At 43.7% G+C, this 26,436-nt stretch overlaps 1 protein-coding gene across 1 annotated transcript in view; it reads right to left on the bottom strand.

The window, feature by feature from the left end:
- Positions 1 to 204: 204 nt before the first annotated feature.
- LOC140122672 (cytochrome P450 2K1-like) overlaps positions 205 to 26,436 on the bottom strand; it is a 40,352-nt gene continuing 14,120 nt past the window's right edge. The window contains exons 6-9 of the mRNA XM_072143779.1: positions 16,825 to 16,966; positions 6,139 to 6,323; positions 2,204 to 2,345; positions 205 to 617 (exon numbers count right to left, since the gene is read on the bottom strand). Coding sequence (XP_071999880.1) covers positions 436 to 617; positions 2,204 to 2,345; positions 6,139 to 6,323; positions 16,825 to 16,966 — 651 coding nt within the window. The 3' untranslated portion in view covers positions 205 to 435. The remainder of the gene's footprint in view (positions 618 to 2,203; positions 2,346 to 6,138; positions 6,324 to 16,824; positions 16,967 to 26,436) is intronic.

Raw genomic sequence — 26,436 nt, 5'->3', positions numbered from 1 at the left:
GCTTACCTTCACTCAGCCCGGCTCAGTGTACTGCAGTGCGTTCCGATGCTCTTCAGCTCAGCAGCGACATCTGGTGGACGGCGGAGGAACTGCCTTAGTGAATCGCCGGAAAACCTGAATCCACCGCAGAGAACGAGCCGCTGGATCGCGAATGGGCCGGGTAAGTAAATCTGCCCCATTCTGTGTTTCTTTACAGTATTTTATTTATAAAAATAAATCACCGATATTATCAATTTTAATGATTTTAGCTGAAACTAAATGAAAAACCAGAGATCAGAAAGAAAATAACATTACAGCAAACTAAACAACAAGCTTGGCTCTACTGTATTCATTAACAACCAGCATGATATATATATATATATATATATATATATATATATATATATATATATATATTGTATACATTGTAAGGCAGGTATGCTGTGCTGAAGTATTTTAATCTCGATGTATAGCGCAAACTGTATGCTGCCTTGGTGCATTTGTAAGTCCACCTGCAGGTGAGAAATCAAATTCAGTGACCGATGATGGGAAGCGGAAGGTGAATTTCTGTAGAAGGGTTGTAAAAAAGATAAAAAGCTCCATTTTTGCCAGTGTCTCCCCTGCACAGGCTCTACGACCTAAAATGGAAGATAAATGAAAGATGGAGTAAAAAAAATGATATAGTAAAATTCCAAAAATCGAGAATCACAGTATTACAGTAGTTGAAGCTAAACGCACTTGAACGGTTCTAGGCAATGGTACATGCATCACCATTTGTGGTAGAGACCATTGGTGTCAGTCTACAGTGACTTGGAGTACTGGAACAAAGGGCCCACCATCAATTCACAGTATTGTTATGGGTTCATCATGGACCCACTAGCAGATGCTTGCACTGATGTTGACAACACGTGCCATTCTAGAGCAGCCACACAACATAATCCACACCAATTAACTAGGCCAAACATCTCTATGAGATTTTCTACTCTACATCCTAATGAATTAGAGATGCAAATGAATGCAGCCAAGGACGTAACTACAGTGGTAGTAGCCATAGCAGCTGCTATGGGGCCCACAGTGTCAGGGGGCCTCATCATCCAACCCGACAAACTGATGAATGGAGGATGTACTCCATTATATACATATTATGCTGCACATTGTATAACATAGTATGAGTATGACATATATGTGATGTATATATGCTGTATGTGTACAGAATGTATGATGTGTATATATACTGCATTATGCTCTATATGTGTACTGTGTATACTGTGTAACTGTAACTCACATTTGTGAGTATATAAATATGTATATTTTTTAAGGGGGAAGGAGGGCCCCATTCAGAAGTCTGCTATGGGCCCTGCCACTCCTCGTTACGCCACAGGATGCAGCCAAGGTGGCTCCAATAACCATGTGACTGCAATGTAATGGAAAGTACATCATGGAACTATTAATCTCATACTACAAGGGACAGATTTTTTTTTTTTGCCTCTGTAAGCCAACAAAATACGTAGAGGACCACCTGTGTAATATTTGATGCAGGTGTTTGATATGCCTTGATGGGTAAAATAGTTCTTGGAATCTTGCTAGTTATATCATCTCCCTACGAGATGATACGAGGATATGGTCCTCCATAATTATTAATACAAATTAGATGTTCCTCTATCACATCACTATGGGGGGGAGGGGGAGAGGAGGCACAGCATGAACCTTTCATAATGGCATGCCACAATTCTGATGGAACTTAAGGACCCTGTTGTCCATTATTATTTCAAAACTTGGGACCACCACAGAATCTGCTGAGACTTTGGTAGGTTACCTTCCACCTTTATGTGCACCAAAGTCTCGATGTTAAAATGATAGTGTGTAATGGTGACATAAGTGATTCTCACCATCGAGACTATAACCAGGAAAATTGGGACACTGTCATGCAATGAAATGAATTTAAATTATTTTTTTAAAACATTTCAGAGCATCTGCAGAATGAAGATCCCAAAAGCTTTTGATCTCAACAAATGCCATTGATGCCCATCATCATTGATTTAAAGGGCTAACCAACAAGGAAGACATCTGAGGTCAAATTTTTGACCCTGAGGTGATGATCCCACTGACTTTTGTTGAATATCTTTTAATATCAAAGTTAAAGCTTTAGTATTACAAATTGACTGGTTGACATGAGATCATTAATGCCTTGGTTACTGCATATATCTCTATAGGTTATACTTACCTGCAGAAAATGGCATGAAGGCATCTTTTTTAACAAAATTTCCTTTGGAGTCAAGAAAATGTGGAGGATAAAATTCTTCAGGTTTCTCAAACTGTGTCTTGTCTCTCAACACCGAGGTCAGTAATGGGATTATATAGGTGCCCTGTGGTGAAAAATATAATATTGGGATGAGCCTTTTGTTCCCAGCACAGAAGACAGTTGTATATGTTCTCCTTGCATTACATACTGATATATTCCATATACATTCTGCAACGCACAGAGACTACTTATAGAATATAATAGAATACTAGTGGGACTACAGTAGATGTAATGAAAAAGAACTGTCTAAAATATAAATGTAATCATTGCTTTCTAATAAGGAATTCAGGGTACAGGCGGTCCCCTACTTAAGAACACTCGACTTACATACGACCCCTAGTTACAAACGGACCTCTGGATGTTGGTAATTACTGTGCTTTACTCCTAGGCTACAATAAACAGCTGTAACAGTTATCAGAGGTGTCTGTAATGAAGCTTTAGTGTTAATCCTGATTCTTATGACAACCCAACATTTTGTTTTTCCAATTGTTACAGAGACCAAAAAAGTTGTGGCTGGGATTACAATGATAAAATATACAGTTCCGACTTACATACAAATTCAACTTAAGAACAAACCTACAGACCCTATCTTGTATGTAACCCGGGGACTGCTTGTATATGGTATTCTATTAATTATTAAGGGGTTCACTGTGTTTTACTTGGTATACATAGGGGACACAGCATGGCCAGTTGTTTGTAAGGAGTTTACCCCTACTTAAGGACACCCGACTTACAGACAACCCATAGTTACAGACGGACCCCTCTGCCCACTGTGATCTCTGGTGAAGCTCTCTGGATGCTTTACTATAGCCTCAGACTGCAATGATCAGCTGTAAGGTGTCTGTAATGAAGCATTATTGATAATCCTTGGTCCAATTACAGCAAAAATTTTGAAACTCCAATTGTCACTGGGACAAAAGAAAAAAAAAATGTCCAGAAGTTCAATTATAACATATACAATTTCGACTTACATACAAATTCAACTTAAGAACAAACCTCCAGACCCTATCTTGTATGTAACCCGGGGACTGCCTGTATATATATATATATATATATATATATATATATATACACCGGCCACTTTATTAGGTACACCATGCTAGTAACGGGTTGGACCCTCTTTTGCCTTCAGAACTGCCTCAATTCTTCGTGGCATAGATACAACAAGGTGCTGGAAGCTCCTCAGAGATTTTGGTCCATATTGACATGATGGCATCACATAGTTGCCGCAGATTTGTCGGCTGCACATCCATGATGTGAATCTCCCGTTCCACCACATCCCAAAGATGCTCTATTGGATTGAGATCTGGTGACTGTGGAGGCCATTTGAGTACAGTGAAATGGCCTCATTATGAAAATATATTTAGTTTAGGGGGTTAATTTGCCTGACGGGTTCTCTTTAAGTGATGAACGCAAGGAAGGAACCACGTGTTGTTAAAGAAGGTTCTAATACATACTTGCCACTCTACCATGTAGATGTATGAGAGATCCAACAACTTGCTTTCATTATTAAAATGAACTGTAGACCATTTCTTCTCTGTCCACACAATATGGTCCTCAGCAAAGGTGAGTCTAGCCTTTTATTCGTTCTGCTAATGAGAGGTTTGGTCCCTGCAGAGTGGGCCTTCAGTCCAAATGTTCTTAAACATTGTGACACTGCATGATGAGACAGATCCTTACCCTATTCAGTACTGAACTGTCAAAAAATTTCAGCTGCAGTTTTGAAACAATTATCCATCTGGATTCTCCACATTATCCGAGCCACTCTTGCATTTGTCTTTCGGGGGCGACCAGCCTTCTTGGGGGACTTCATGAGTTTGTGATGTTGTAAAGGTACAATATTCTAGAACTCACAGACTTGGGACCTACCAACTTCTCTTGCTGTGGATGATTGGGTCACCCCTTTGGCCTTAACCTGAACAATCTGCTGTCGGAGGCCTCTCGATACAATGACCTATTATGATATTCCTACTGACAATAGATGATGTCACAGCTTATCCTTGCAAAGTGATCTCTGTATACAGTAGATAACACCACTGACCCATCATTGCATCACTAGTGACAATAGATGTCACAGATTTCTCCCCATTTAAGGCATCTGATTGGCATCAGTGTAGTGAATGTTAGAGAAGTTCTAGAGCAGGGGTAGGGAACCTATGGCTCTGGAGCCATATGTGGCTCTTTTTATGGCTGCATCTGGCTCTCAGACAAATCATTGATTAATAGCCATGGACAGTGTGTACATATAAGGCACACACGGCGATGATCACTAGATGCAGGCAGGGATGTTACCGCTACCTGCATCCTTTGTGTGACCAAGGTACAATCGCTGCACCATTGCTTAAAGGGGTATTCCCATCTGGGCATTTACATTTAATTTAATTCATTTGCCATATGTAAACATTTCTTCAATTGGATGTTATTAAAAAAAAATGTTTTTATCTTCTGTGTGAAGATAATTTTATCATAAATGTAGCAATGTTGTCCCTTAGAAACGAGATAGCTTCCTCGGATACGACCACCTCACATTTTGGCAGAGGTGGCCAGACATGCGCTATTGAGTCCTGCCTGACCACCTGGATTCAACGATCATTCCACAGGACGGCTGTAGGACATACAATAACTCCTGGACATTTCATATACAAACATCCTTTGTGTCTTTGTGCAATACCTCCAGCAGAGGTGGCCATATCCAAGGATATAGTTTTGTTTCTAAGGAACCATATGACTACATTTATGAGAAATTAACTTTTTTTTAATAACATCTAATTGAAGAAATGTTTATATATGGCAGATTAACGAAACAGAATGTGAATGCCCAGACAAGAATACCCCTTTAAGGTGAACGGTCCTGTGTCAGAGTAGAGCAGCATCCATTCCTCTCTATGACCCAGGCACCAAAGCAACGATGGCAGCAGTGCCTGGGTCACAGAGAAGAGCGCGGGAGTGATGAGAAGCCGTTGAAGGGAGAGCAGGTAGGTGAATATTCCCTTTTTTGTTTTGCTGTGACTATCTATCTACTGGGGGAAAGTATGTGCTGACACTATCTATCTACTGAGAGGCATGTGCTGTGACTACCTATCTACTGGGGCCTGGGGTCATGTGCTGGGGCTACCTATCTACTGGGGGCATGTGCTGTGACCACCTATCTACTGGAGCCTGGGGGCATGTGATGGGGCTACCTGTCTACTGGGAGGTATTTACTGTGGCTACCTATCTACTGGGGGCATGTGCTATGACTACCTATCTACTGGGTGCACGTGCTATGACTACCTATCTGCCTTGGGCATGTGCTGTGGCTACCTACCTACTGAGGGCATGTGCTGGGGCTACCTTTCTACTGGGGGCATGTGCCGTGATTATCAATATATTGGGAGGCATGTGCTGTGGCAGCCTATCCACTTGGGGGCATGTGCTGGGGCAAGCTGTCTATTTGGGTGCATGTGCTGTGGCTACATATGTACTGGGGGGCATGTGCTGGGACTACCTATCTACTGGGGACATGTGCTGGGGCTGCCTATTTACTGGGGGCATGTGCTGTGGCTACCTATTACTGGGGCTCATGTGATGTTGTTACCTATCTACTAGGTGCATGTACTGGGGTTACCTATCCACTGGAAGCATGTGCTGTGAATACCTATTTACTGGGGGCCATATACTGGGACTACATATCTACTAGAGGGGAAGTCCTGTTGCTACCTATCTACTGGGGGGCCATGTGCATATTGTATGGCTCTCACAGAATTATATTTTAAAATATGTGTGTTAACGGCTCTCTCAGCCAAAAAGGTTCCTGACCCCTGTTCTAGAGGATACATTATAAGAACATGCATGAAAAGTTTATAAATTTTACTTACTTTTGGAATGAAATATCCTTTGAAGGTGACATCTTTTGTAGTTTCATGACCCACACTCAGAGGGATAATGTCGGCGAACCTCTGGATCTCATGGACTACTGCATTTGTGTAGGGCATTTGTACTCGGTGGCTGTACATGGGCTGCGCTGATCCAATGACTCTTGAAATCTCTTCCTGGACCTTTTCTAAAGAAAATCAGAAAAGTAACAAAAACTATTAGTAAAGTATCTTTGTACATTTGCTTTACATATATTTTCATACTTTTGTGTACATAGCAGGGTAAGGTGTCATTGTTTGCAGGATGAGATATAGTTATGATGCAACATTTTGATCACTTCTGTTTTTAATATTTATGTCTGGCAAAATGATAACACAATTGTGATTTAGATATGTGGACATAATTTTCAGTTGAAACGTTCACAGGAGGGAAAAAATTGTTTATAAATTTTGAAAGATCGGAAATTTTGGGACAAGAGGATGCCTAAAATATTTTGGATTTATTTGTTAATTTATTTTAATATGTAATCTAGATAAAGTGTGGGGGTTGATGTGTATTTTTAAATTTATGCAGTTTCTTAATAATAATTGTTAAAATGAGCTACTTGAACCCTAGGGGTCTGATCACTTATACATTAACTGCAATACGCTAAACTAAACCTAATTGCAGTATATTGAAAATATACTGCTTCTTCATTATACTCTCATGTACAGTGCTGTCGGTTGAAATGGCCCGGTACGAACATGGCACTTAACAGGTTAACTGCCATGATCTGCTTGATCAGAGTTATCTATATAGAGGTCATTGTATAGGGAGATGGAGGAGATAAGCTGTGACATCATCTATTGTCAGTAGTGATGTAATGATGGGTCAGTGTTATCTATATAGAGGTCATTGTACAGGGAGGGGGAGGAGATAAGCTGTGACATCATCTATTGTCAGTAGTGATGTAATGATGGGTCATTGTTATCTATGTAGAGGTCATTGTATAGGGAGGGGGAGGAGATAAGCTGTGACATCATCTATTGTTAGTAGTGATGTAATGATGGGTCAATGTTATCTATATAGAGGTCATTGTACAGGGAGGAGGAGGAGATAAGCTGTGACATCATCTATTGTCAGTAGTGATGTAATGATGGGTCAGTGTTATCTATATAGAGGTCATTGTACAGGGAGGGGGAGGAGATAAGCTGTGACATCATCTATTGTCAGTAGTGATGTAATGATGGGTCAGTGTTATCTATATAGAGGTCATTGTACAGGGAGGGGGAGGAGATAAGCTGTGACATCATCTATTGCCAGTAGTGATCTAATGATAGGTCAGTGTTATCTATATAGAGGTCATTGTACAGGGAGGGGAGGAGATAAGCTGTGACATCATCTATTGTCAGTAGTGATGTAATGATGGGTCAGTGTTATCTATATAGAGGTCATTGTACAGGGAGGGGAGGAGATAAGCTGTGACATCATCTATTGTCAGTAGTGATGTAATGATGGGTCAGTGTTATCTGTATAGAGGTCATTGTACAGGGAGGGGGAGATAAGCTGTGACATCATCTATTGTCAGTAGTGATGTAATGATGGGTCAGTGTTATCTATATAGAGGTCATTGTACAGAGAGGGGATGAGATAATCTGTGACATCATCTATTGTCAGTAGTGATGTAATGATGGGTCAGTGTTAACTATATAGAGGTCATTGTACAGGGAGGGGAGGGGATAAGCTGTGACATCATCTATTGTCAGAAGTGATGTAATGATGGGTCAGTGTTATCTATATAGAGGTCAATGTACAGGGAGGGGGAGGAGATAAGCTGTGACATCATCTATTGTCAGTAGTGATGTAATGATGGGTCGGTGTTATCTAGATAGAGGACATTGTACAGGGAGTTGGAGGAGATAAGCTGTGACATCATCTATTGTCATTAGTGATGTAATGATGGGTCAGTGTTATCTATATAGAGGTCATTGTACAGAGAGGGGGAGGAGATAAGCTGTGACATCATCTATTGTCAGTAGTGATGTAATGATGGGTCAGTGTTAACTATATAGAGGTCATTGTACAGGAAGGGGGAGGAGATAAGCTGAGACATCATCTATTGTCAGTAGTGATATAATGATGGGTCAGTGTTATCTATATAGAGGACATTGTATAGGGAGGGGGAGGAGATAAGCTGTGACATCATCTATTGTCAGTAGTGATGTAATGATGGGTCAGTGTTATCTATATAGAAGTCATTGTACAGGGAGGGGAGGAGATAAGCTGTGACATCATCTATTGTCAGTAGTTATGTAATGATGGGTCAGTGTTATCTATATAGAGGACATCGTACACAGAGGGGAAGGAGATAAGCTGTGACATCATCTATTGTCAGTAGTGATGTAATGATGGGTCATTGTTTTCTATATAGAGGTCATTGTACAGGGAGGGGGGAGATTAGCTGTGACATCATCTATTGTCAGTAGTGATGTAATGATGGGTCAGTGTTATCTATATAGAGGTCATTGTACAGGGAGGGGGAGGAGATAAGCTGTGACATCATCTATTGTCAGTAGTGATGTAATATTGGGTCAGTGTTATCTATATAGAGGTCATTGTACAAGGAGGAGGAGGAGATAAGCTCTGTGACATCATCTATTGTCAGTAGTGATGTAATGATGGGTCAGTGTTATCTCTATAGAGGTCATTGTACAGGGAGGGGGAGGGGATAAGCTGTGACATCATCTATTGTCAGTAGTGATGTAATGATGGGTCAGTGTTATCTCTATAGAGGTCATTGTACAGGGAGGGGGAGGAGATAAGCTGAGACATCATCTATTTTCAGTAGCGATGTAATGATGGGTCAGTGTTATCTATATAGAGATCATTGTACAGGGAGGGGGAGGAGATAAGCTGAGACATCATCTATTTTCAGTAGCGATGTAATGATGGGTCAGTGTTATCTATATAGAGGTCATTGTACAGGGAGGGGAGGGGATAAGCTTTGACATCATCTATTGTCAGTAGTGATGTAATGATGGGTCAGTGTTATCTATATAGAGGAATTGGCACAGGGAGGAGGGGGAGGGGATAAGCTTTGACATCATCTATTGTCAGTAGTGTTGTAAAGATGGGTCAGTGTTATCTATATAGAGGTCAATGTATAAGGAGATGGAGGAGATAAGCTGTGACATCATCTATTGTCAGTAGTGATGTAATGATGGGTCAGTGTTATCTATATAGAGGTCATTGTTCAGGGAGGGGGAGGAGATAAGCTGTGACATCATCTATTGTTAGTAGTGATGTAATGATAGGTCAGTGTTAACTATATAGAGGTCATTGTACAGGGAGGGGAGGGAATAAGCTGTGACATCATCTATTGTCAGTAGTGATGTAATGATGGGTCAGTGTTATTTATATAGAAGTCATTGTACAGGGAGGGGAGGAGATAAGCTGTGACATCATCTATTGTCAGTAGTTATGTAATGATGGGTCAGTGTTATCTATATAGAGGACATCGTACACAGAGGGGAAGGAGATAAGCTGTGACATCATCTATTGTCAGTAGTGATGTAATGATGGGTCATTGTTTTCTATATAGAGGTCATTGTACAGGGAGGGGGGAGATTAGCTGTGACATCATCTATTGTCAGTAGTGATGTAATGATGGGTCAGTGTTATCTATATAGAGGTCATTGTACAGGGAGGGGGAGGAGATAAGCTGTGACATCATCTATTGTCAGTAGTGATGTAATATTGGGTCAGTGTTATCTATATAGAGGTCATTGTACAAGGAGGAGGAAGAGATAAGCTCTGTGACATCATCTATTGTCAGTAGTGATGTAATGATGGGTCAGTGTTATCTCTATAGAGGTCATTGTACAGGGAGGGGGAGGGGATAAGCTGTGACATCATCTATTGTCAGTAGTGATGTAATGATGGGTCAGTGTTATCTCTATAGAGGTCATTGTACAGGGAGGGGGAGGAGATAAGCTGAGACATCATCTATTTTCAGTAGCGATGTAATGATGGGTCAGTGTTATCTATATAGAGGTCATTGTACAGGGAGGGGGAGGAGATAAGCTGAGACATCATCTATTTTCAGTAGCGATGTAATGATGGGTCAGTGTTATCTATATAGAGGTCATTGTACAGGGAGGGGAGGGGATAAGCTTTGACATCATCTATTGTCAGTAGTGATGTAATGATGGGTCAGTGTTATCTATATAGAGGAATTGGCACAGGGAGGAGGGGGAGGGGATAAGCTTTGACATCATCTATTGTCAGTAGTGTTGTAAAGATGGGTCAGTGTTATCTATATAGAGGTCAATGTATAAGGAGATGGAGGAGATAAGCTGTGACATCATCTATTGTCAGTAGTGATGTAATGATGGGTCAGTGTTATCTATATAGAGGTCATTGTTCAGGGAGGGGGAGGAGATAAGCTGTGACATCATCTATTGTTAGTAGTGATGTAATGATAGGTCAGTGTTAACTATATAGAGGTCATTGTACAGGGAGGGGAGGGAATAAGCTGTGACATCATCTATTGTCAGTAGTGATGTAATGATGGGTCAGTGTTATCTATATAGAGGTCATTGTACAGGGAGGGGAAGGAGATAAGCAGTGACATCATCTATTGTCAGTAGTGATGTAATGATGGGTCAGTGGTATCTATATAGAGGTCATTGTATAGGGAGATGGAGGAGATAAGCTGTGACATCATATATTGTCAGTAGTGACGTAATGATGGGTCAGTGTTTTCTATATACAGGTCATTGTACAGGGAGGGGGGAGTAGATAAGCTGTGACATCATCTATTATCAGTAGTGATGTAATGATGGGTCAGTGTTATCTATATAGAGGACATTGTATAGGGAGGGGGCGGAGATAAGCTGTGACATCATCTATTTTCAGTAGTGATGTAATGATGGGTCAGTATTATCTATATAGAGGTCATTGTAGAAGGAGGGGGAGGGGATAAGCTGTGACATCATCTATTGTCAGTAGTGATGTAATGATGGGTCACTGTTACCTATTTAGAGGTCATTGTACAGGGAGGAGGAGGAGATAAGCTGTGACATCATCTATTGTCAGTAGTGATGTAATGATGGGTCAGTATTATCTATATAGAGGTCATTGTAGAAGGAGGGGGAGGGGATAAGCTGTGACATCATCTATTGTCAGTAGTGATGTAATGATGGGTCAGTGTTATCTATATAGAGAACATTGTACACGGAGGGGAAGGAGATAAGCTTTGACATTATCTATTGTCAGTATTGATGTAATAATGGGTCAGTATTATCTATATAGAGGTCATTGTAAAGGGAGGGGGAGGGGATAAGCTGTGACATCATCTATTGTCAGTAGTGATGTAATGATGGGTCAGTGTTATCTATATAGAGGTCATTGTACAGGGAGGGGGAGGAGATAAGCTGTGACATCATCTCAGGGCCGGCGTTATGGGTAGGCAAAGGTGGCAATTGCCCAGGGCCCCCTGAAAGGGGAGAATCTCTTCTTTCAAATGAATCTTGAATTGTGTTTCTAGGTGCCATGGATCCAGAGATATTTAGGTTTAAAGTGAGAATATCAGGTGCCATTTTATATATAAAAATCACTCCCAACGGCAGTTCAACAGTTATTATCTCCATTTTCCTAAAACTTATTAACAAAAATGTAGATTCATTTAAAAGAGGAGACTCTCCTCTTCCATAAGAAAAAAGAAGTGAGGTTCTATGTGTCACAGAGCCAGAGATACAGCCCCCTGAAATGTAGCCCCCTCCAGATTCTTAGCCATCAGGGAGCATTTGCTGCACACAGAAGCTGCTGCACCTCACAGATAATGGAAATATTCACTTTATATGTTACTGCATTTTGAGAAGGAATAAAATCAACTAATGTTTATGTTTTTAACCCTTCTCCATCCAGAACTATCTGAGAACACACTTTCTCTCTTATTCCCTTTTACTTTGTGATAGTTTTTTTTGTTGGGAAAATTGAATGATACGATGCACATTTGATCCTCTTTGCCTGATGTCGCTATTATATATTATACAACGCGACCCAGAACGTGTCCATAAAGCCATATGTAACACCAAAAACACACACATGTTCTGGAATAAAGGTTTTATCTCCCACCATCCCCCATTATTTTCTCCTATGTTATGACGTTCTCAATCATATTCTTATGAAGCGCGGAGGGTTCTGTTATTGTGTGGTTAATAAAATGGCGCAAATCTAAACGTGACTTTATTTGCTGCATATTTTGGTGAATACTGTATATTGGTGTAGGGTCTGTATGATCTCCTCACAACTTACTGTTTAAGGAAAGTAGATTTTCTTTATATTCTGGATAAGTGCATATTTTAGAGGAAATTTTGAATGTTAATTGCCAAATGCATCACCTGGTTCTCTGCTTTCTAAATTCTATAGGTTTTATGGTGCATTTACTTTTTATTCTGTTTTATTGATATATTTTGCAGGTTGTGACTGTCTAAAAATTTCTAGCTGGAAGCAGATATTTAGTTATTACAGTTTTAGTGATATTATGTGGATTTATTTATGTGTACAGATCAATATGGGACATTTGTGAACTCTACACATGACCATCTATTACAGGAGATGTGAAGGGAAATAGTTTCTGTTTGGAGCACATTTGTTGCCATCAAATTCAAATTTTAAGTATTTTTTTGTAAAATGTTTCAGTTCGAATCAAAGTTGCATGAAGGCGCCTATGTCTATAAACTCTTTGATGCAATTTTGAAAATGGGGCAAGTGTCTGCTTTCAGAAAATATCGGTCCCTCTCCCCAATGGGCCTCACAGTCTAATCAACCTACCAGTAATTTTTTGGAGTGTGGGAGGAAACCCACACAGACACAGAGAGAACATAAAAACTCTTTGCAGATGTTGACCAGCGCTGCAAGGCTGTAGTGCTAACCACTGAGCCACCATGCTGCCCATCTCCCTATCATCTATCTATCTCCAATAAAATTCTCCAAAATTACAGTTTGTTTTACCATACTGGCGGGGGGTCTCTTACTGACTGTGACTGGTCATAAAATAGTTTTATTTTGGGGCCCCACTTTTAGTTTTGCCCAGGGCCCCACTTTGTCTAGAACCGGCCCTGCATCATCTATTGTCAGTAGTGATGTAATGATGGGTCAGTGTTATCTATATAGAGGTCATTATACAGAGAGGGGGAGGAGACAAGCTGTGACATCATATATTGTCAGTAGTAATGTAAGGATGGGTCAGTGTTATCTAAATAGAGGTCATTATACAGAGAGGGGGAGGAGACAAGCTGTGACATCATCTATTGTCAGTATTGATGTAATGGTGGGTCAGTGTTATCTATATAGAGGTCATTGTACAGGGAGGGGAAGGAGATAAGCTGTGACATCATCTATTGTCAGTAGTGATGTAATGATGGGTCAGTGTTATCTATATAGAGGTCATTGTACAGGGACGGGGAGGAGATAAGCTGTGACATCATGTATTGTCAGTAGTGATGTAATGATGGGTCAGTGTTATCTATAGAGAGGACATCGTACACAGAGGGTAAGGAGATAAGCTGTGACATCATCTATTTTCAGTAGTGATGTAATGATGGGTCAGTGTTATCTATATAGAGGTCATTGTACAGGGAGGGGGAGGAGATAAGCTGTGACATCATCTATTGTCAGTAGTGATGTAATGATGGGTCAGTGTTTTCTATATAGAGTTCATTGTACAGGGAGGGGGGAGGAGATAATCTGTGACATCATCTATTGTCAGTAGTGATGTAATAATGGGTCAGTGTTATCTATATAGAGGTCATTGTACAGGGAGGGGGAGGAGATAAGCTGTGACATCATCTATTGTAAGTAGTGATGTAATGATGGGTCAGTGTTATTTATATAGAGGTCATTGTACAGGGAGGGGGAGGGGATAAGCTGTGACATCATCTATTGTCAGTAGTGATGTAATGATGGGTCAGTGTTTTCTATATAGAGTTCATTGTACAGGGAGGGGGGAGGAGATAAGCTGTGACATCATCTATTGTCAGTAGTGATGTAATAATGGGTCAGTGTTATCTATATAGAGGTCATTGTACAGGGAGGGGGAGGAGATAAGCTGTGACATCATCTATTGTCAGTAGTGATGTAATGATGGGTCAGTGTTATCTATATAGAGGACATTGTACAGGGAGGGGGAGGAGATAAGCTGTGACATCATCTATTGTCAGTAGTGATGTAATGATGGGTCAGTGTTATTTATATAGAGGTCATTGTACAGGGAGGGGGAGGAGATAAGCTGTGACATCATCTATTGTCAATAGTGATGTAATGATGGGTCAGTGTTATTTATATAGATGTCATTGTACAGGAGGGGGAGGAGATAATCTGTGACCTCATCTATTGTCAGTAGTGATGTAATGATGGGTCCGTGTTTTCTATATAGAGGTCATTGTACAGGAGGGGGAGGAGATAATCTGTGACCTCATCTATTGTTAGTAGTGATGTAATGATGGGTCAGTGTTTTCTATATAGAGGTCATTGTACAGGGAGGGGGAGGAGATAAGCTGTGACATCATCTATTGTCAGTAGTGATGTAATGATGGGTCAGTATTATCTATATAGAGGTCATTGTAGAAGGAGGGGGAGGGGATAAGCTGTGACATCATCTATTGTCAGTAGTGATGTAATGATGGGTCAGTATTATCTATATAGAGGTCATTGTAGAAGGAGGGGGAGGGGATAAGCTGTGACATCATCTATTGTCAGTAGTGATGTAATTATGGGTCAGTGTTATCTATATAGAGAACATTGTACACGGAGGGGAAGGAGATAAGCTGTGACATCATCTATTGTCAGTATTGATGTAATAATGGGTCAGTATTATCTATATAGAGGTCATTGTAAAGGGAGGGGGAGGGGATAAGCTTTGACATCATCTATTGTCAGTAGTGATGTAATGGTGGGTCAGTGTTATCTATATAGAGGTCATTGTACAGGGAGGAGGGGGAGGGGATAAGCTGTGGCATCATCTATTGTCAGTAGTGATGTAATGATGGGTCAGTGTTATCTATATAGAGGTCATTGTACAGGGAGGGGGTGGAGATAAGCTGTGACATCATCTATTGTCAGTAGTGATGTAATAATGGGTCAGTATTATCTATATAGAGGTCATTGTAAAGGGAGGGGGAGGGGATAAGCTTTGACATCATCTATTGTCAGTAGTGATGTAATGGTGGGTCAGTGTTATCTATATAGAGGTCATTGTACAAGGAGGGGGAGGAGATAAGCTGTGACATCATCTATTGTCAGTAGTGATGTAATGATGGGTCAGTGTTATCTATATAGAGGTCATTGTACAGGGAGGAGGGGGAGGGGATAAGCTGTGGCATCATCTATTGTCAGTAGTGATGTAATGATGGGTCAGTGTTATCTATATAGAGGTCATTGTACAGGGAGGGGGAGGAGATAAGCTGTGACATCATCTATTGTCAGTAGTGATGTAACGATGGGTCAGTGATATCTATATAGAGGTCATTGTACAGGGAGGGGGAGGGGATAAGCTGTGACACCATCTATTGTCAGTAGTGATGTAATGATGGGTCAGTGTTATCTATATAGATATCATTGTACAGGGAGGGGGAGGAGATAAGCTGTGACATCATCTATTGTCAGTAGTGATGTAATGATGGGTCAGTGTTATCTATATAGAGGTCATTGTACAGGGAGGGGGAGGAGATAAGCTGTGACATCATCTATTGTCAGTAGTGATGTAATGATGGGTCAGTGTTATCTATATAGAGGTCATTATACAGAGAGGGGGAGGAGACAAGCTGTGACATCATCTATTGTCAGTAGTAATGTAAGGATGGGTCAGTGTTATCTAAATAGAGGTCATTATACAGAGAGGGGGAGGAGACAAGCTGTGACATCATCTATTGTCAGTATTGATGTAATGGTGGGTCAGTGTTATCTATATAGAGGTCATTGTACAGGGATTGGGAGGAGATAAGCTGTGACATCATCTATTTTCAGTAGTGATGTAATGATGGGTCAGTGTTATTTATATAGAGGTCATTGTACAGGGAGGGGGAGGGGATAAGCTGTGACATCATCTATTGTCAGTAGTGATGTAATAATGGGTCAGTGTTATCTATATAGAGGTCATTGTACAGAGAGGGGGAGGAGATAAGCTGTGACATCATCTATTGTCAGTAGTGATGTAATGATGGGTCAGTGTTATTTATATAGAGGTCATTGTACAGGGAGGGGGAGGAGATAAGCTGTGACATCATCTATTGTCAATGGTGATGTAATGATGGGTCAGTGTTATTTATATAGATGTCATTGTACAGGAGGGGGAGGAGATAATCTGTGACCTCATCTATTGTCAGTAGTGATGTAATGATGGGTCAGTGTTTTCTATATAGAGGTCATTGTACAGGAGGGGGAGGAGATAATCTGTGACCTCATCTATTGTTAGTAGTGATGTAATGATGGGTCAGTGTTTTCTATATAGAGGTCATTGTACAGGGAGGGGGAGGAGATATGCTGTTGTGATATCATGAGAGGTGATTGTTATAACATGTGTTAAGTGGTTATAAGTTGTAACTTCTGTCTGCAGCTGCAGCATTCAAGAACTAGTGATTTAGATCATTGTCTATGTTTGAGTTCCATTTCCATCCAATCTGGAACCCCGTCTCTTGTCTTTGTACCTTGGATGTTTGGATACTGTATCATGAGAAGAAATCCCCAGCGGAGGGTGGTGGAGGTTGTCTCCATTCCGGCTGTAAATAAGTTTCTTACTAGTTTTGCTAGGTTCTCATTATGGAAATATGAATGGGAATTTCCTGCATCCTGAAAAATAAATCAACATAAAAAGTGAGTGAGTGCAGTGCAGAAATCTAAGACATGCAGTAAACTTTTCTTTAGTTATAAGTAGAGATGAGCGAGCACTAAAATGCTCGGGTGCTCGTTATTCGAGACAAACTTTTCCCGATGCTCGAGTGCTCGTCTTGAATAACGAGCCCCATTGAAGTCAATGGGAGACTCCACGGAAATGGTCAGGAAACAGCAGGGGCAGCATGCATGGATGCCTCTGAGGCTGCTTAATCGCACCATTATGCCAAAATTATGGGCAACAGCATGGCCATGACAGAGTGACCGAATGAGGCTAGATAGCATGTAAAACATCCAATAATTGACCCTGACACTATAGGGGACGGCATGCAGAGGCAGCGGCAGGCTAGAGAGTGTCATGGCGACACCAAAGGAGGTGAGCAAGAAGTGCTGAAATAATATCGGTAAATGATAACAGTTTGCCAGTATATTTTGTGGATTACACAGGAGGATGGCGACAAAGTTAACAAGTTTGATGTGGAAGCCATGAAAACAACCCCAAATTCTGCCTGACACAGCTCGTTTGATAAGGGGACCATGTATGGAGGCAGTGAACTAGTAGTAGATTAAAGGTGCTGCAGTTAAAACTATGTTAGTTGGATCTTGGGATGGAGCTGGCGCTCCGCTGCCAGGCGAGCTTTCGCCAATCCAAGCCCCTGTCTCTAGGCTACTCCCCAAACAGCACTTCTAAGAACCTTTTGTATAAGATCAAGTGTAGTAGTGTTCTTATAAGTTTGGGTTATGGCGGGTGAGGGGAATGTAAATGTTAGGATTGGGTAACACAAAGGACAGGGGAAAGTGTGCCCTGAGCTTGCCCCAACCCCTGTCCCTTCCTATAGCCCCCCCACGCTAAACCGTGGAGCGACTACTTGAAGACTCGAAATACACTTGCTCAAGTGAGGGAAGGAAAACACACACAGACTGACAAAACATAAAACACAAAAGAATGGTAAACTAGCCGGATTCACAACGAGAGGGTACGTCAATAGCAAAATCAGAAGGCAAAGAGTCTATGTCAAAAACGAGCCGAGGTCAACAACGATACAGATACGGATACAGAGCAAGTCAAACCTAATGCTGAGCGAGTGGAGAAGGGATTTCAAACACTGGCACAGGTGACTAGTGAGGCTGCAATTTATGCAGCTAGAACTCCACCTCCAGAACCTGATAGGAGCTGGACAGCTTCTGGGAATTAACTCCTCATGGTACAGAACAACCAGGCATCATGCAGAGGTACCACAAGTCCCAGCAGTTCCGAACACAACTCCTAGACAGCGCGAGATCTTAGCAGCCGCTGCCCGGGACGAGAGGTGGAGTTTGCGCGGATACGCGCCGGGGGTCGGAGAATGATGCCGGCACCAGCAGAAGAACCAGAAATCCCAGCATTCTCCCTAGCGACCCTGACAGTACCACCACCCCCTGACGGGGGGCCTTCGGACCCCTAGATCTTAAAGATGGCTTCTGAGGATAGGCCTGATGAAATAACCTGAGTAACAGTGGAGCATTAACATCCCTAGCCGGAACCCAAGACCTATCCTCAGGACCAAAACCTTTCCAATGGACCAGGTACTGCAGGGAGTTACCTACCCATCTGGAATTCACAACTTTTTCCACCTCGAATTCCAGATTCCCCTCCACAATAGATGGAGAAGGAGGGTCAGGAAGAGGCAAAACAGGCTCAACATACCGCTTCAGAAGACTCTTATGGAAGGTGTTATGAACCCGCCACCCTGCTGGAAGAGTAATCTTGAAGGAAACCGGGTTAACAATTTCAGTAACAACAAATGGACCTACAAACCTGGGCGCAAACTTCAAAGAGGGGACCTTCAATTTAAGGTTTTTTGTTGATAACCACACTTTATCCCCCACCACAAACGTATCGGAGTTAGTGCGCCTTCTCTGAGCCTGTTGGACCATAGAATTTTGTGCCCTCTGAATATTCTCCTGAACTTGCGACCAGAGCGTGCGCAACTTGGATGTAATAGTTTCCGCCCGAGGAATATTAGAGACAGGCACAGAAGAAAAGGAGAAACGAGGATGAAAACCATAATTGCAGAAAAACGGAGAAACCTGAGTGGAAGAACTACAGTGATTATTAATAGCAAATTCTGCCAACGGAAGGAATTTCACCCACTGGTCCTGACTGTCCGAGACAAAGAGTCGCAGATATTGAATCATCTCCTGATTCATTCTCTCAGACTGACCATTAGTCTCAGGGTGAAACGCCGGCGAGAACGACAAATTAACTTCCAGTCTAGAACAAAATGCTCGCCAAAATCTGGAAACAAATTGTACGCCCCTATCTGACACAATATCCTCTGGTATACCATGGAGGCGTACAATATTCTGTATAAACAAATCAGCCAATTCTTCAGCTGAAGGTAACTTTTTTAATGGAACAAAGTGTCCCATCTTGGAGAAACGGTCCACTACCACCCAAATCACTGTATAGCCTTGAGATGCTGGCAGATCAGTGACAAAATCCATTGACACTTTAGACCATGGCCTGGTGGGAACTGGAAGCGGAAGAAGAGGCCCCTCAGGATGTCTCCTGGGAGTCTTTCCTCGCGCACAGACCTGACAGGCTTGGACAAATGCGTGCACATCATTAGTCATGTGAGGCCACCAGTAACTTCTCTTTAAGAGATCCAAGGTACTCCGCATTCCCGGATGACCTGCCAATACTGAGCAATGCGTCTCCTCCAACACTCTCAAACGACAAGAAAGAGGAACAAATAATTTGCCTTCCGGAAGGTCTTTGGGTGCAGATTTTTGTCCTGCTAAAATTTGAGAGGAGAGGTGGGAGGAGACAGCTGCCAACACAACACCTGGAGACAAAATATTACTGTCCGTAGTCTCTGGAAGCTCAGGAGTCCCGAAGCTACGGGACAAGGCATCAGCCTTCACATTTTTTGACCCAGGTCGGTAGGTGACCACAAAATTAAAGCGAGAGAAAAACAAGGCCCACCTAGCCTGACGTGAGTTCAAACGCTTAGCAGTATCCAAATATACCAAGTTCTTATGATCCGTGAGCACAGTTATCGGATGAAGAGCTCCCTCCAAAAAGTGTCGCCAGACTTCAAATGCCCACTTAATGGCAAGGAGCTCTCGATTACCAATATCATAATTCCTCTCACAAGAAGAAAACTTTCTAGAGAAATATGCACAGGGCCTAAGTTTGGTGAGAGTGGAGGACCCCTGAGACAACACTGCACCTACTCCAACCTCTGAGGCATCTACCTCCACAACAAACGGTAGAGAGAGGTCAGGTTGAACCAAAACTGGGGCTGACGAGAATGCCACTTTTAGAGTTTCAAACGCAGAGCAAGCGGCAGGGGACCAATTGTTCAGATCAGCACCCTTACGGGTTAGATCCGTGAGGGGTTTGGCAATCACGGAAAAGTTCTTAATAAAGTTGCGATAATAGTTAGCGAAACCTAAAAAACGTTGTAGGGCCTTAAGATTGGTAGGCCGAACCCAGTCCGTGAGCGCCTGAACCTTACTCGGATCCATCTGTACATCAGAGGGAGTAACAACATAACCTAAGAAGGAAACCTTCTGGACGCAAAAAACACACTTTTCCAGCTTAGCGAAGAGGTGGTTTTTGCGCAACCTGGTAAGTACCTGGCGGAGATGTTGCTGGTGAGAAATCATATCAGGAGAGAAAATCAAAATATCGTCCAGATACACCACCATAAACATACCGATATAATCATGAAAAATGGAGTTCATAAACCCCTGGAACAACGCTGGGGCATTACTCAAACCAAAGGGCATAACCAGGTATTCAAAGTGTCCCAAAGGTGTATTAAATGCGGTCTTCCACTCATCCCCTTCCCGGATCCGAATCAGGTTATAAGCCCCTCTGAGATCTAATTTAGAGAAAACTTGGGCCCCAGAAACCTGATTTAAGAGATCCGGGATCAAGGGGAGAGGACCTGAGTTTTTTACCGTTATCTTATTTAATCCTCGATAATCAATACACGGCCGTAAACCACCATCTTTCTTCTCAACAAAAAAGAACCCGGCCCCAGTGGGCGACTCAGAGGGACGGATATGTCCGATTGCCAAACTTTCATCAATATAACTCTTCAGTGACTCCCGTTCTGGTACCGACAGGTTATATATACGACCCTTTGGCAATCTAGCATCAGGAAGAAGGTCAATTTTACAATCAAACTCCCTGTGAGGAGGAAGGACTTGGGACAAGGGTTTAGAAAACACATCTGAGTAATCAGAGAGAAAACCTGGAAGACTCTGATCTTCCGCCATTACTGTACATAATGAAACTCTGGTCAGGTGATCCTTACAGTGAGGACCCCAATGAACCAGCTCCAGAGTTTCCCAATTAATTACCGGATTATGGATCCGGAGCCAGGGTAGGCCAAGAATGACATTTTCAGACAAATTTTCCATAACTAGGAAAGAACACCATTCTTCATGCATAGCTCCTACCATAAGCTTTATCTGCGGGGTTCGGAATTTAATCAACCCTGCCTGTAGAGGGGTCAAATCCGCACCCGACATCTGGATAGGAGTGGACAATGGAATCAAAGACATGCAAAATTGAGAGACAAAATTATAATCAATTAAATTAGTTGCAGCGCCTGAATCCAAGAAGGCGCGTCCAGTACAGGAAACAGATTGAAACTTAACCCGACAAGGTAAATACATTCTAGACACAACTGGGAGTACCTGAGCTCCTAAGCAGTCCCCTCGATTACTGCTTAGGAGCGGAAGTTTTTCCTGCTGCTGCCTCTTGGAACAGGTGTGTATCTGATGATCAGGACTTCCACAGTAGAAACAAAGATGGCGTCTTATTCGATGTTGCTTCTGCTGTGCAGGAGAGATGCTATCCAGCTCCATGGATTCCCATTCTTGACGGCCTGGAGGCAGACTGGCCGCTGGCTGACAGTCAGGGGACACCCGAGGTGATCGCCTGGATCTTAAGCGACGATCAACTCGGACGACCAGAGTCATAGCTTCATCTAATGTCTGAGGCTCGGCATAAGCTAAGACTAAGTCCTGTACTCGGTCTGACAGTCCGGACATAAATTGGTCTCTTAGGGCACAGTCGTTCCATTGCGAGTCAGTCACATACTGTCTGAATTGGGCACAATAATCTTCCGCCGTCAATTTTCCCTGACACAGAGATCTAAGGTGGGAAACTGCCAGTGCCCGGCGGTCAGGTTCGTCATAAATCTGGCCTAATGAAGAAAACAAAGCGTCAAGAGAAGAGCGGGATGGAGAGTCAGGTGGGAGAGAAAAGGCCCAATTTTGCGGATCACCGCGCAAAAGAGAAATGACCACGCCCACCCTTTGTGTCTCGGTGCCCGATGAGTGAGGGCGTAAAGAAAAATAAAGTTTACATCCCTCTCTAAATGAAAAAAATTTCTTGCGGTCACCATAAAACAAGTCAGGGAGAGGAACCTTAGGTTCTGGTGCAGGTGGTGATGGAGCCTGCGGTGTTGTCTGCCCCAAAACCTGCATCTGAAGACGGGCAGACAGACTCTGAACATGCTGAGTTAAGGTCTGGACCTGAGCGACCACAGCTGACAAAGTCTCCATGGAAGGAGTGAATGTAGCAGGTCATATACAGGATGCAGACCTATGTGTGGCCAGTGTTTCTGTTAGGATTGGGTAACACAAAGGACAGGGGAAAGTGTGCCCTGAGCTTGCCCCAACCCCTGTCCCTTCCTATAGCCCCCCCACGCTAAACCGTGGGGCGACTACTTGAAGACTCGAAATACACTTGCTTAAGTGAGGGAAGGAAAACACACACAGACTGACAAAACATAAAACACAAAAGAATGGTAAACTAGCCGGATTCACAACGAGAGGGTACGTCAATAGCAAAATCAGAAGGCAAAGAGTCTATGTAAAAAACGAGCCGAGGTCAACAACGATACAGATACGGATACAGAGCAAGTCAAACCTAATGCTGAGCGAGTGGAGAAGGGATTTCAAACACTGGCACAGGTGACTAGTGAGGCTGCAATTTATGCAGCTAGAACTCCACCTCCAGAACCTGATAGGAGCTGGACAGCTTCTGGGAATTAAGCCCTCATGGTACAGAACAACCAGGCATCATGCAGAGGTACCACAAGTCCCAGCAGTTCCGAACACAACTCCTAGACAGCGCGAGATCTTAGCAGCCGCTGCCCGGGACGAGAGGTGGAGTTTGCGCGGATACGTGCCGGGGGTCGGAGAACGCTGCCGGCACCAGCAGAAGAACCAGAAATCCCAGCATTCTCCCTAGCGACCCTGACAGTAAACAGATGCGCAAGAAGCGCTGAAATAATATCGGTAAATGATAAAAGTTTGCCAGTATATTTTGTAGATTACACAGCAGGGTGGCGACAAAGTTAACAAGTTTGATGTGGAAGCCATGAAAACAACCCAAAATTCTGCCTGACACAGCTCGTTTGATAAGGGGACCATGTATGGAGGCAGCTATAAGGACGACTTTTGGAGGCAGCTATGGCGATGACGTGTGGAGGTAGCAATGGAGACAACGTGTGGAGCCAGCTAAAAAGACGACGTGTGGAGGCTGCTATGGAGACAATTTAATTTGGATAGTGCCTGTATGTGGCAGTCCAAAAAAGTTTTCAAACCAGAGGAGCAGGTAGGTGGTCCTCCAGAAAAATTAAATAGATTGAGTGGCTGTATGTGGCACTCCCAAAAAATTTTAAAACAGAGGACCGGGTAGGTGGCCCTCCAGAAAAATTAAATACATAGAGTACTATAGCTAGAGCCAGTTGGCCCTGGCAAAAAATAGCCAGTTTCCTCTGCTTTAGTGTACAAAGAGGAGGAGAAGGAGGACAGTGGGGAGGAGGAGTGCATACATTATTCAGGTTGAGCTTCTTTCACCTGGTGGAGAATGGAAATTCTGAGAAATCCAGGCTTTATTCATCTCGATAAGCGTCAGCCTGTCAGCGCTGTCAGTCGACAGGCGTGTACGCTTATCGGTGATGATGCCACCAGCTGCACTGAAAACCCGCTCGGACAAGACGCTAGCGGCAGGGCAGGCAAGAACCTCCAAGGCGTACAGCGCCAGTTCGTGCCACATGTCCAGCTTTGAAACCCAGTAGTTGTAGGGAGCTGTGTGATCATTTAGGACGATGGTATGGTCAGCTACGTACTCCCTCACCATCTTTCTGTAAAGATCAGCCCTACTCTGCCGAGACTGGGGACAGGTGACAGTGTCTTGCTGGGGTGACATAAAACTGGCAAAGGCCTTGTAAAGCGTACCCCTGCCAGTGCTGGACAAGCTGCCTGCTCGCCTACTCTCCCTAGCTACTTGTCCCGCAGAACTACGCCCTCTGCCGCTAGCGCTGTCAGAAGGGAAATACTGTTTCAGCTTGTGCACCAGGGCCTGCTGGTATTCATGCATTCTCACACTCCTTTCCTCTCCAGGGATGAGAGTGGAAAGATTTTGCTTGTACCGTGGGTCCAGGAGAGTGAATACCCAGTAATCGGTGCTGGAATAAATTCTTTGAACGCGAGGGTCACGGGATAGGCAGCCTAGCATGAAATCTGCCATATGCGTCAGAGTCCCAACGCGCAAGAATTCACTCCCTTCACTGGCCTGACTATCCATTTCCTCCTCCTCCAACTCCTCCAACTCCTCTTCTTCTGCCCATACACGCTGAACAGTGAAGGACTGAACAATGGTCCCCTCTTCTGTCTCACCAACATTCTCCTCCTCTTCCTCCTCATCCTCCTCCACCTCCTCCGATATGCGCTGAGAAACAGACCTAAGGGTGCTTTGGCTATCAACAAGGGAATCTTCTTCCCCCGTCTCTTGTGACGAGCGCAAAGCTTCCGACTTCATGCTGACCAGAGAGTTTTTCAACAGGCCAAGCAGCGGGATGGTGAGGCTGATGATGGCGGCTTCGCCACTGACCATCTGTGTTGACTCCTCAAAGTTACTCAGCACCTGACAGATATAAGACATCCACGTCCACTCCTCATTGTAGACTTGAGGAAGCTGACTGACCTGACTACCAGTTCTGGTGGAAGTTGCCATCTGGCAGTCTACAATCGCTCTGCGCTGCTGGTAAACTCTGGATAACATGGTTAATGTTGAATTCCACCTCGTGGGCACGTCGCACAACAGTCGGTGAGCGGGCAGTTGGAGGTGTCGCTGCGCTGCCCTGAGAGTGGCAGCATCTGTGCTGGACTTCCTGAAATGCGCACAGATGCGGCGCACCTTCGTGAGCAAATCAGACAGATTGGGGTATGTCTTGAGGAAACGCTGAACTATGAGATTTAACACATGGGCCAGGCATGGCACATATGTCAGTCTACCGAGTTGCAGAGCCGCCACCAGGTTACGGCCGTTGTCACACACAACCATGCCTGGCTTCAGGTTCAGCGGTGCCAGCCACAGATCAGTCTGCGCTGTGATGCCCTATAATAGCTCTTGGGCGGTGTGCCTTTTATCGCCTATGCTCAGCAGTTTGAGCACCGCTTGCTGTCGCTTAGTGATGGCACTACTGCGGTGCCAGCCACAGATCAGTCTGCGCTGTGATGCCCTATAATAGCTCTTGGGTGGTGTGCCTTTTATCGCCTATGCTCAGCAGTTTGAGCACCGCTTGCTGTCGCTTAGTGATGGCACTACTGCTGTGCCTAGAGCTACCGACTGATGGCGCCATGCCCACGGATGGTAATTCGGAGGTGGAAGAGGGGTGGGAGGAGGAGGAGGCATAGTAGGCCTTTGAGACCTAGACCGAGGTAGGCCCCGCAATCCTCGGCGTCGGCAGTACATGACCAGCCCTAGGGTCAGACTCGGTCCCAGCCTCCACCAAGTTAACCCAATGTGCCGTCAGCAATATATAGTGGCCTTGCCTGGCAGCACTCGTCCACGTGTCCGTGGTCAGGTGGACCTTGTCAGAAACGGCGTTGGTCAGGGCACGGATGATGTTGTCTGACACGTGCTTGTGCAGGGCTGGGACGGCATATCAGGAAAAGTAGTTGCGGCTGGGGACCGAATACCGAGGGCGGCCGCCGCCATGAGGTTTTGAAGGGCCTCGGTCTCTACCAGCCTATAGGGCAGCATCTCCAGGCTAAGCAGTTTGGAGATGTGGACGTTGAGGGCTTGAGCGTGTGGGTGGGTTGCACTATACTTCCTTTTGCGCTCCAGCGTCTGGGGTATGGAGAGCTGAACGTTGGTGGCTGCTGTGGAGGATCGTGGAGGCGAAGATGGGGTTTTCGCATGGGAGGTGTTTGGGCCGGGGTCCTGGGCAGGGGGCTGACTAGCAGATGACACAGGGGAAGGAGCAGTGGTGTGCCCGGCCGGAGGTGAATGGGCTTGGAGCCATTGAGTGGGGTGTTTAGCATTCATATGCCTGCGCATACTGGTGGTAGTTAAGCTAGTAGTGGTGGAACCCCTGCTGATCCTGGTTTGGCACAGGTTGCACACCACA

Source organism: Engystomops pustulosus, chromosome 3 (assembly GCF_040894005.1).
Source record: "Engystomops pustulosus chromosome 3, aEngPut4.maternal, whole genome shotgun sequence".
NCBI classification, from domain to species: Eukaryota; Metazoa; Chordata; class Amphibia; order Anura; family Leptodactylidae; genus Engystomops; species Engystomops pustulosus.
Note: the sequence above shows the minus strand (reverse complement) of the source record. Positions and strands in the feature narration are given on the sequence as shown.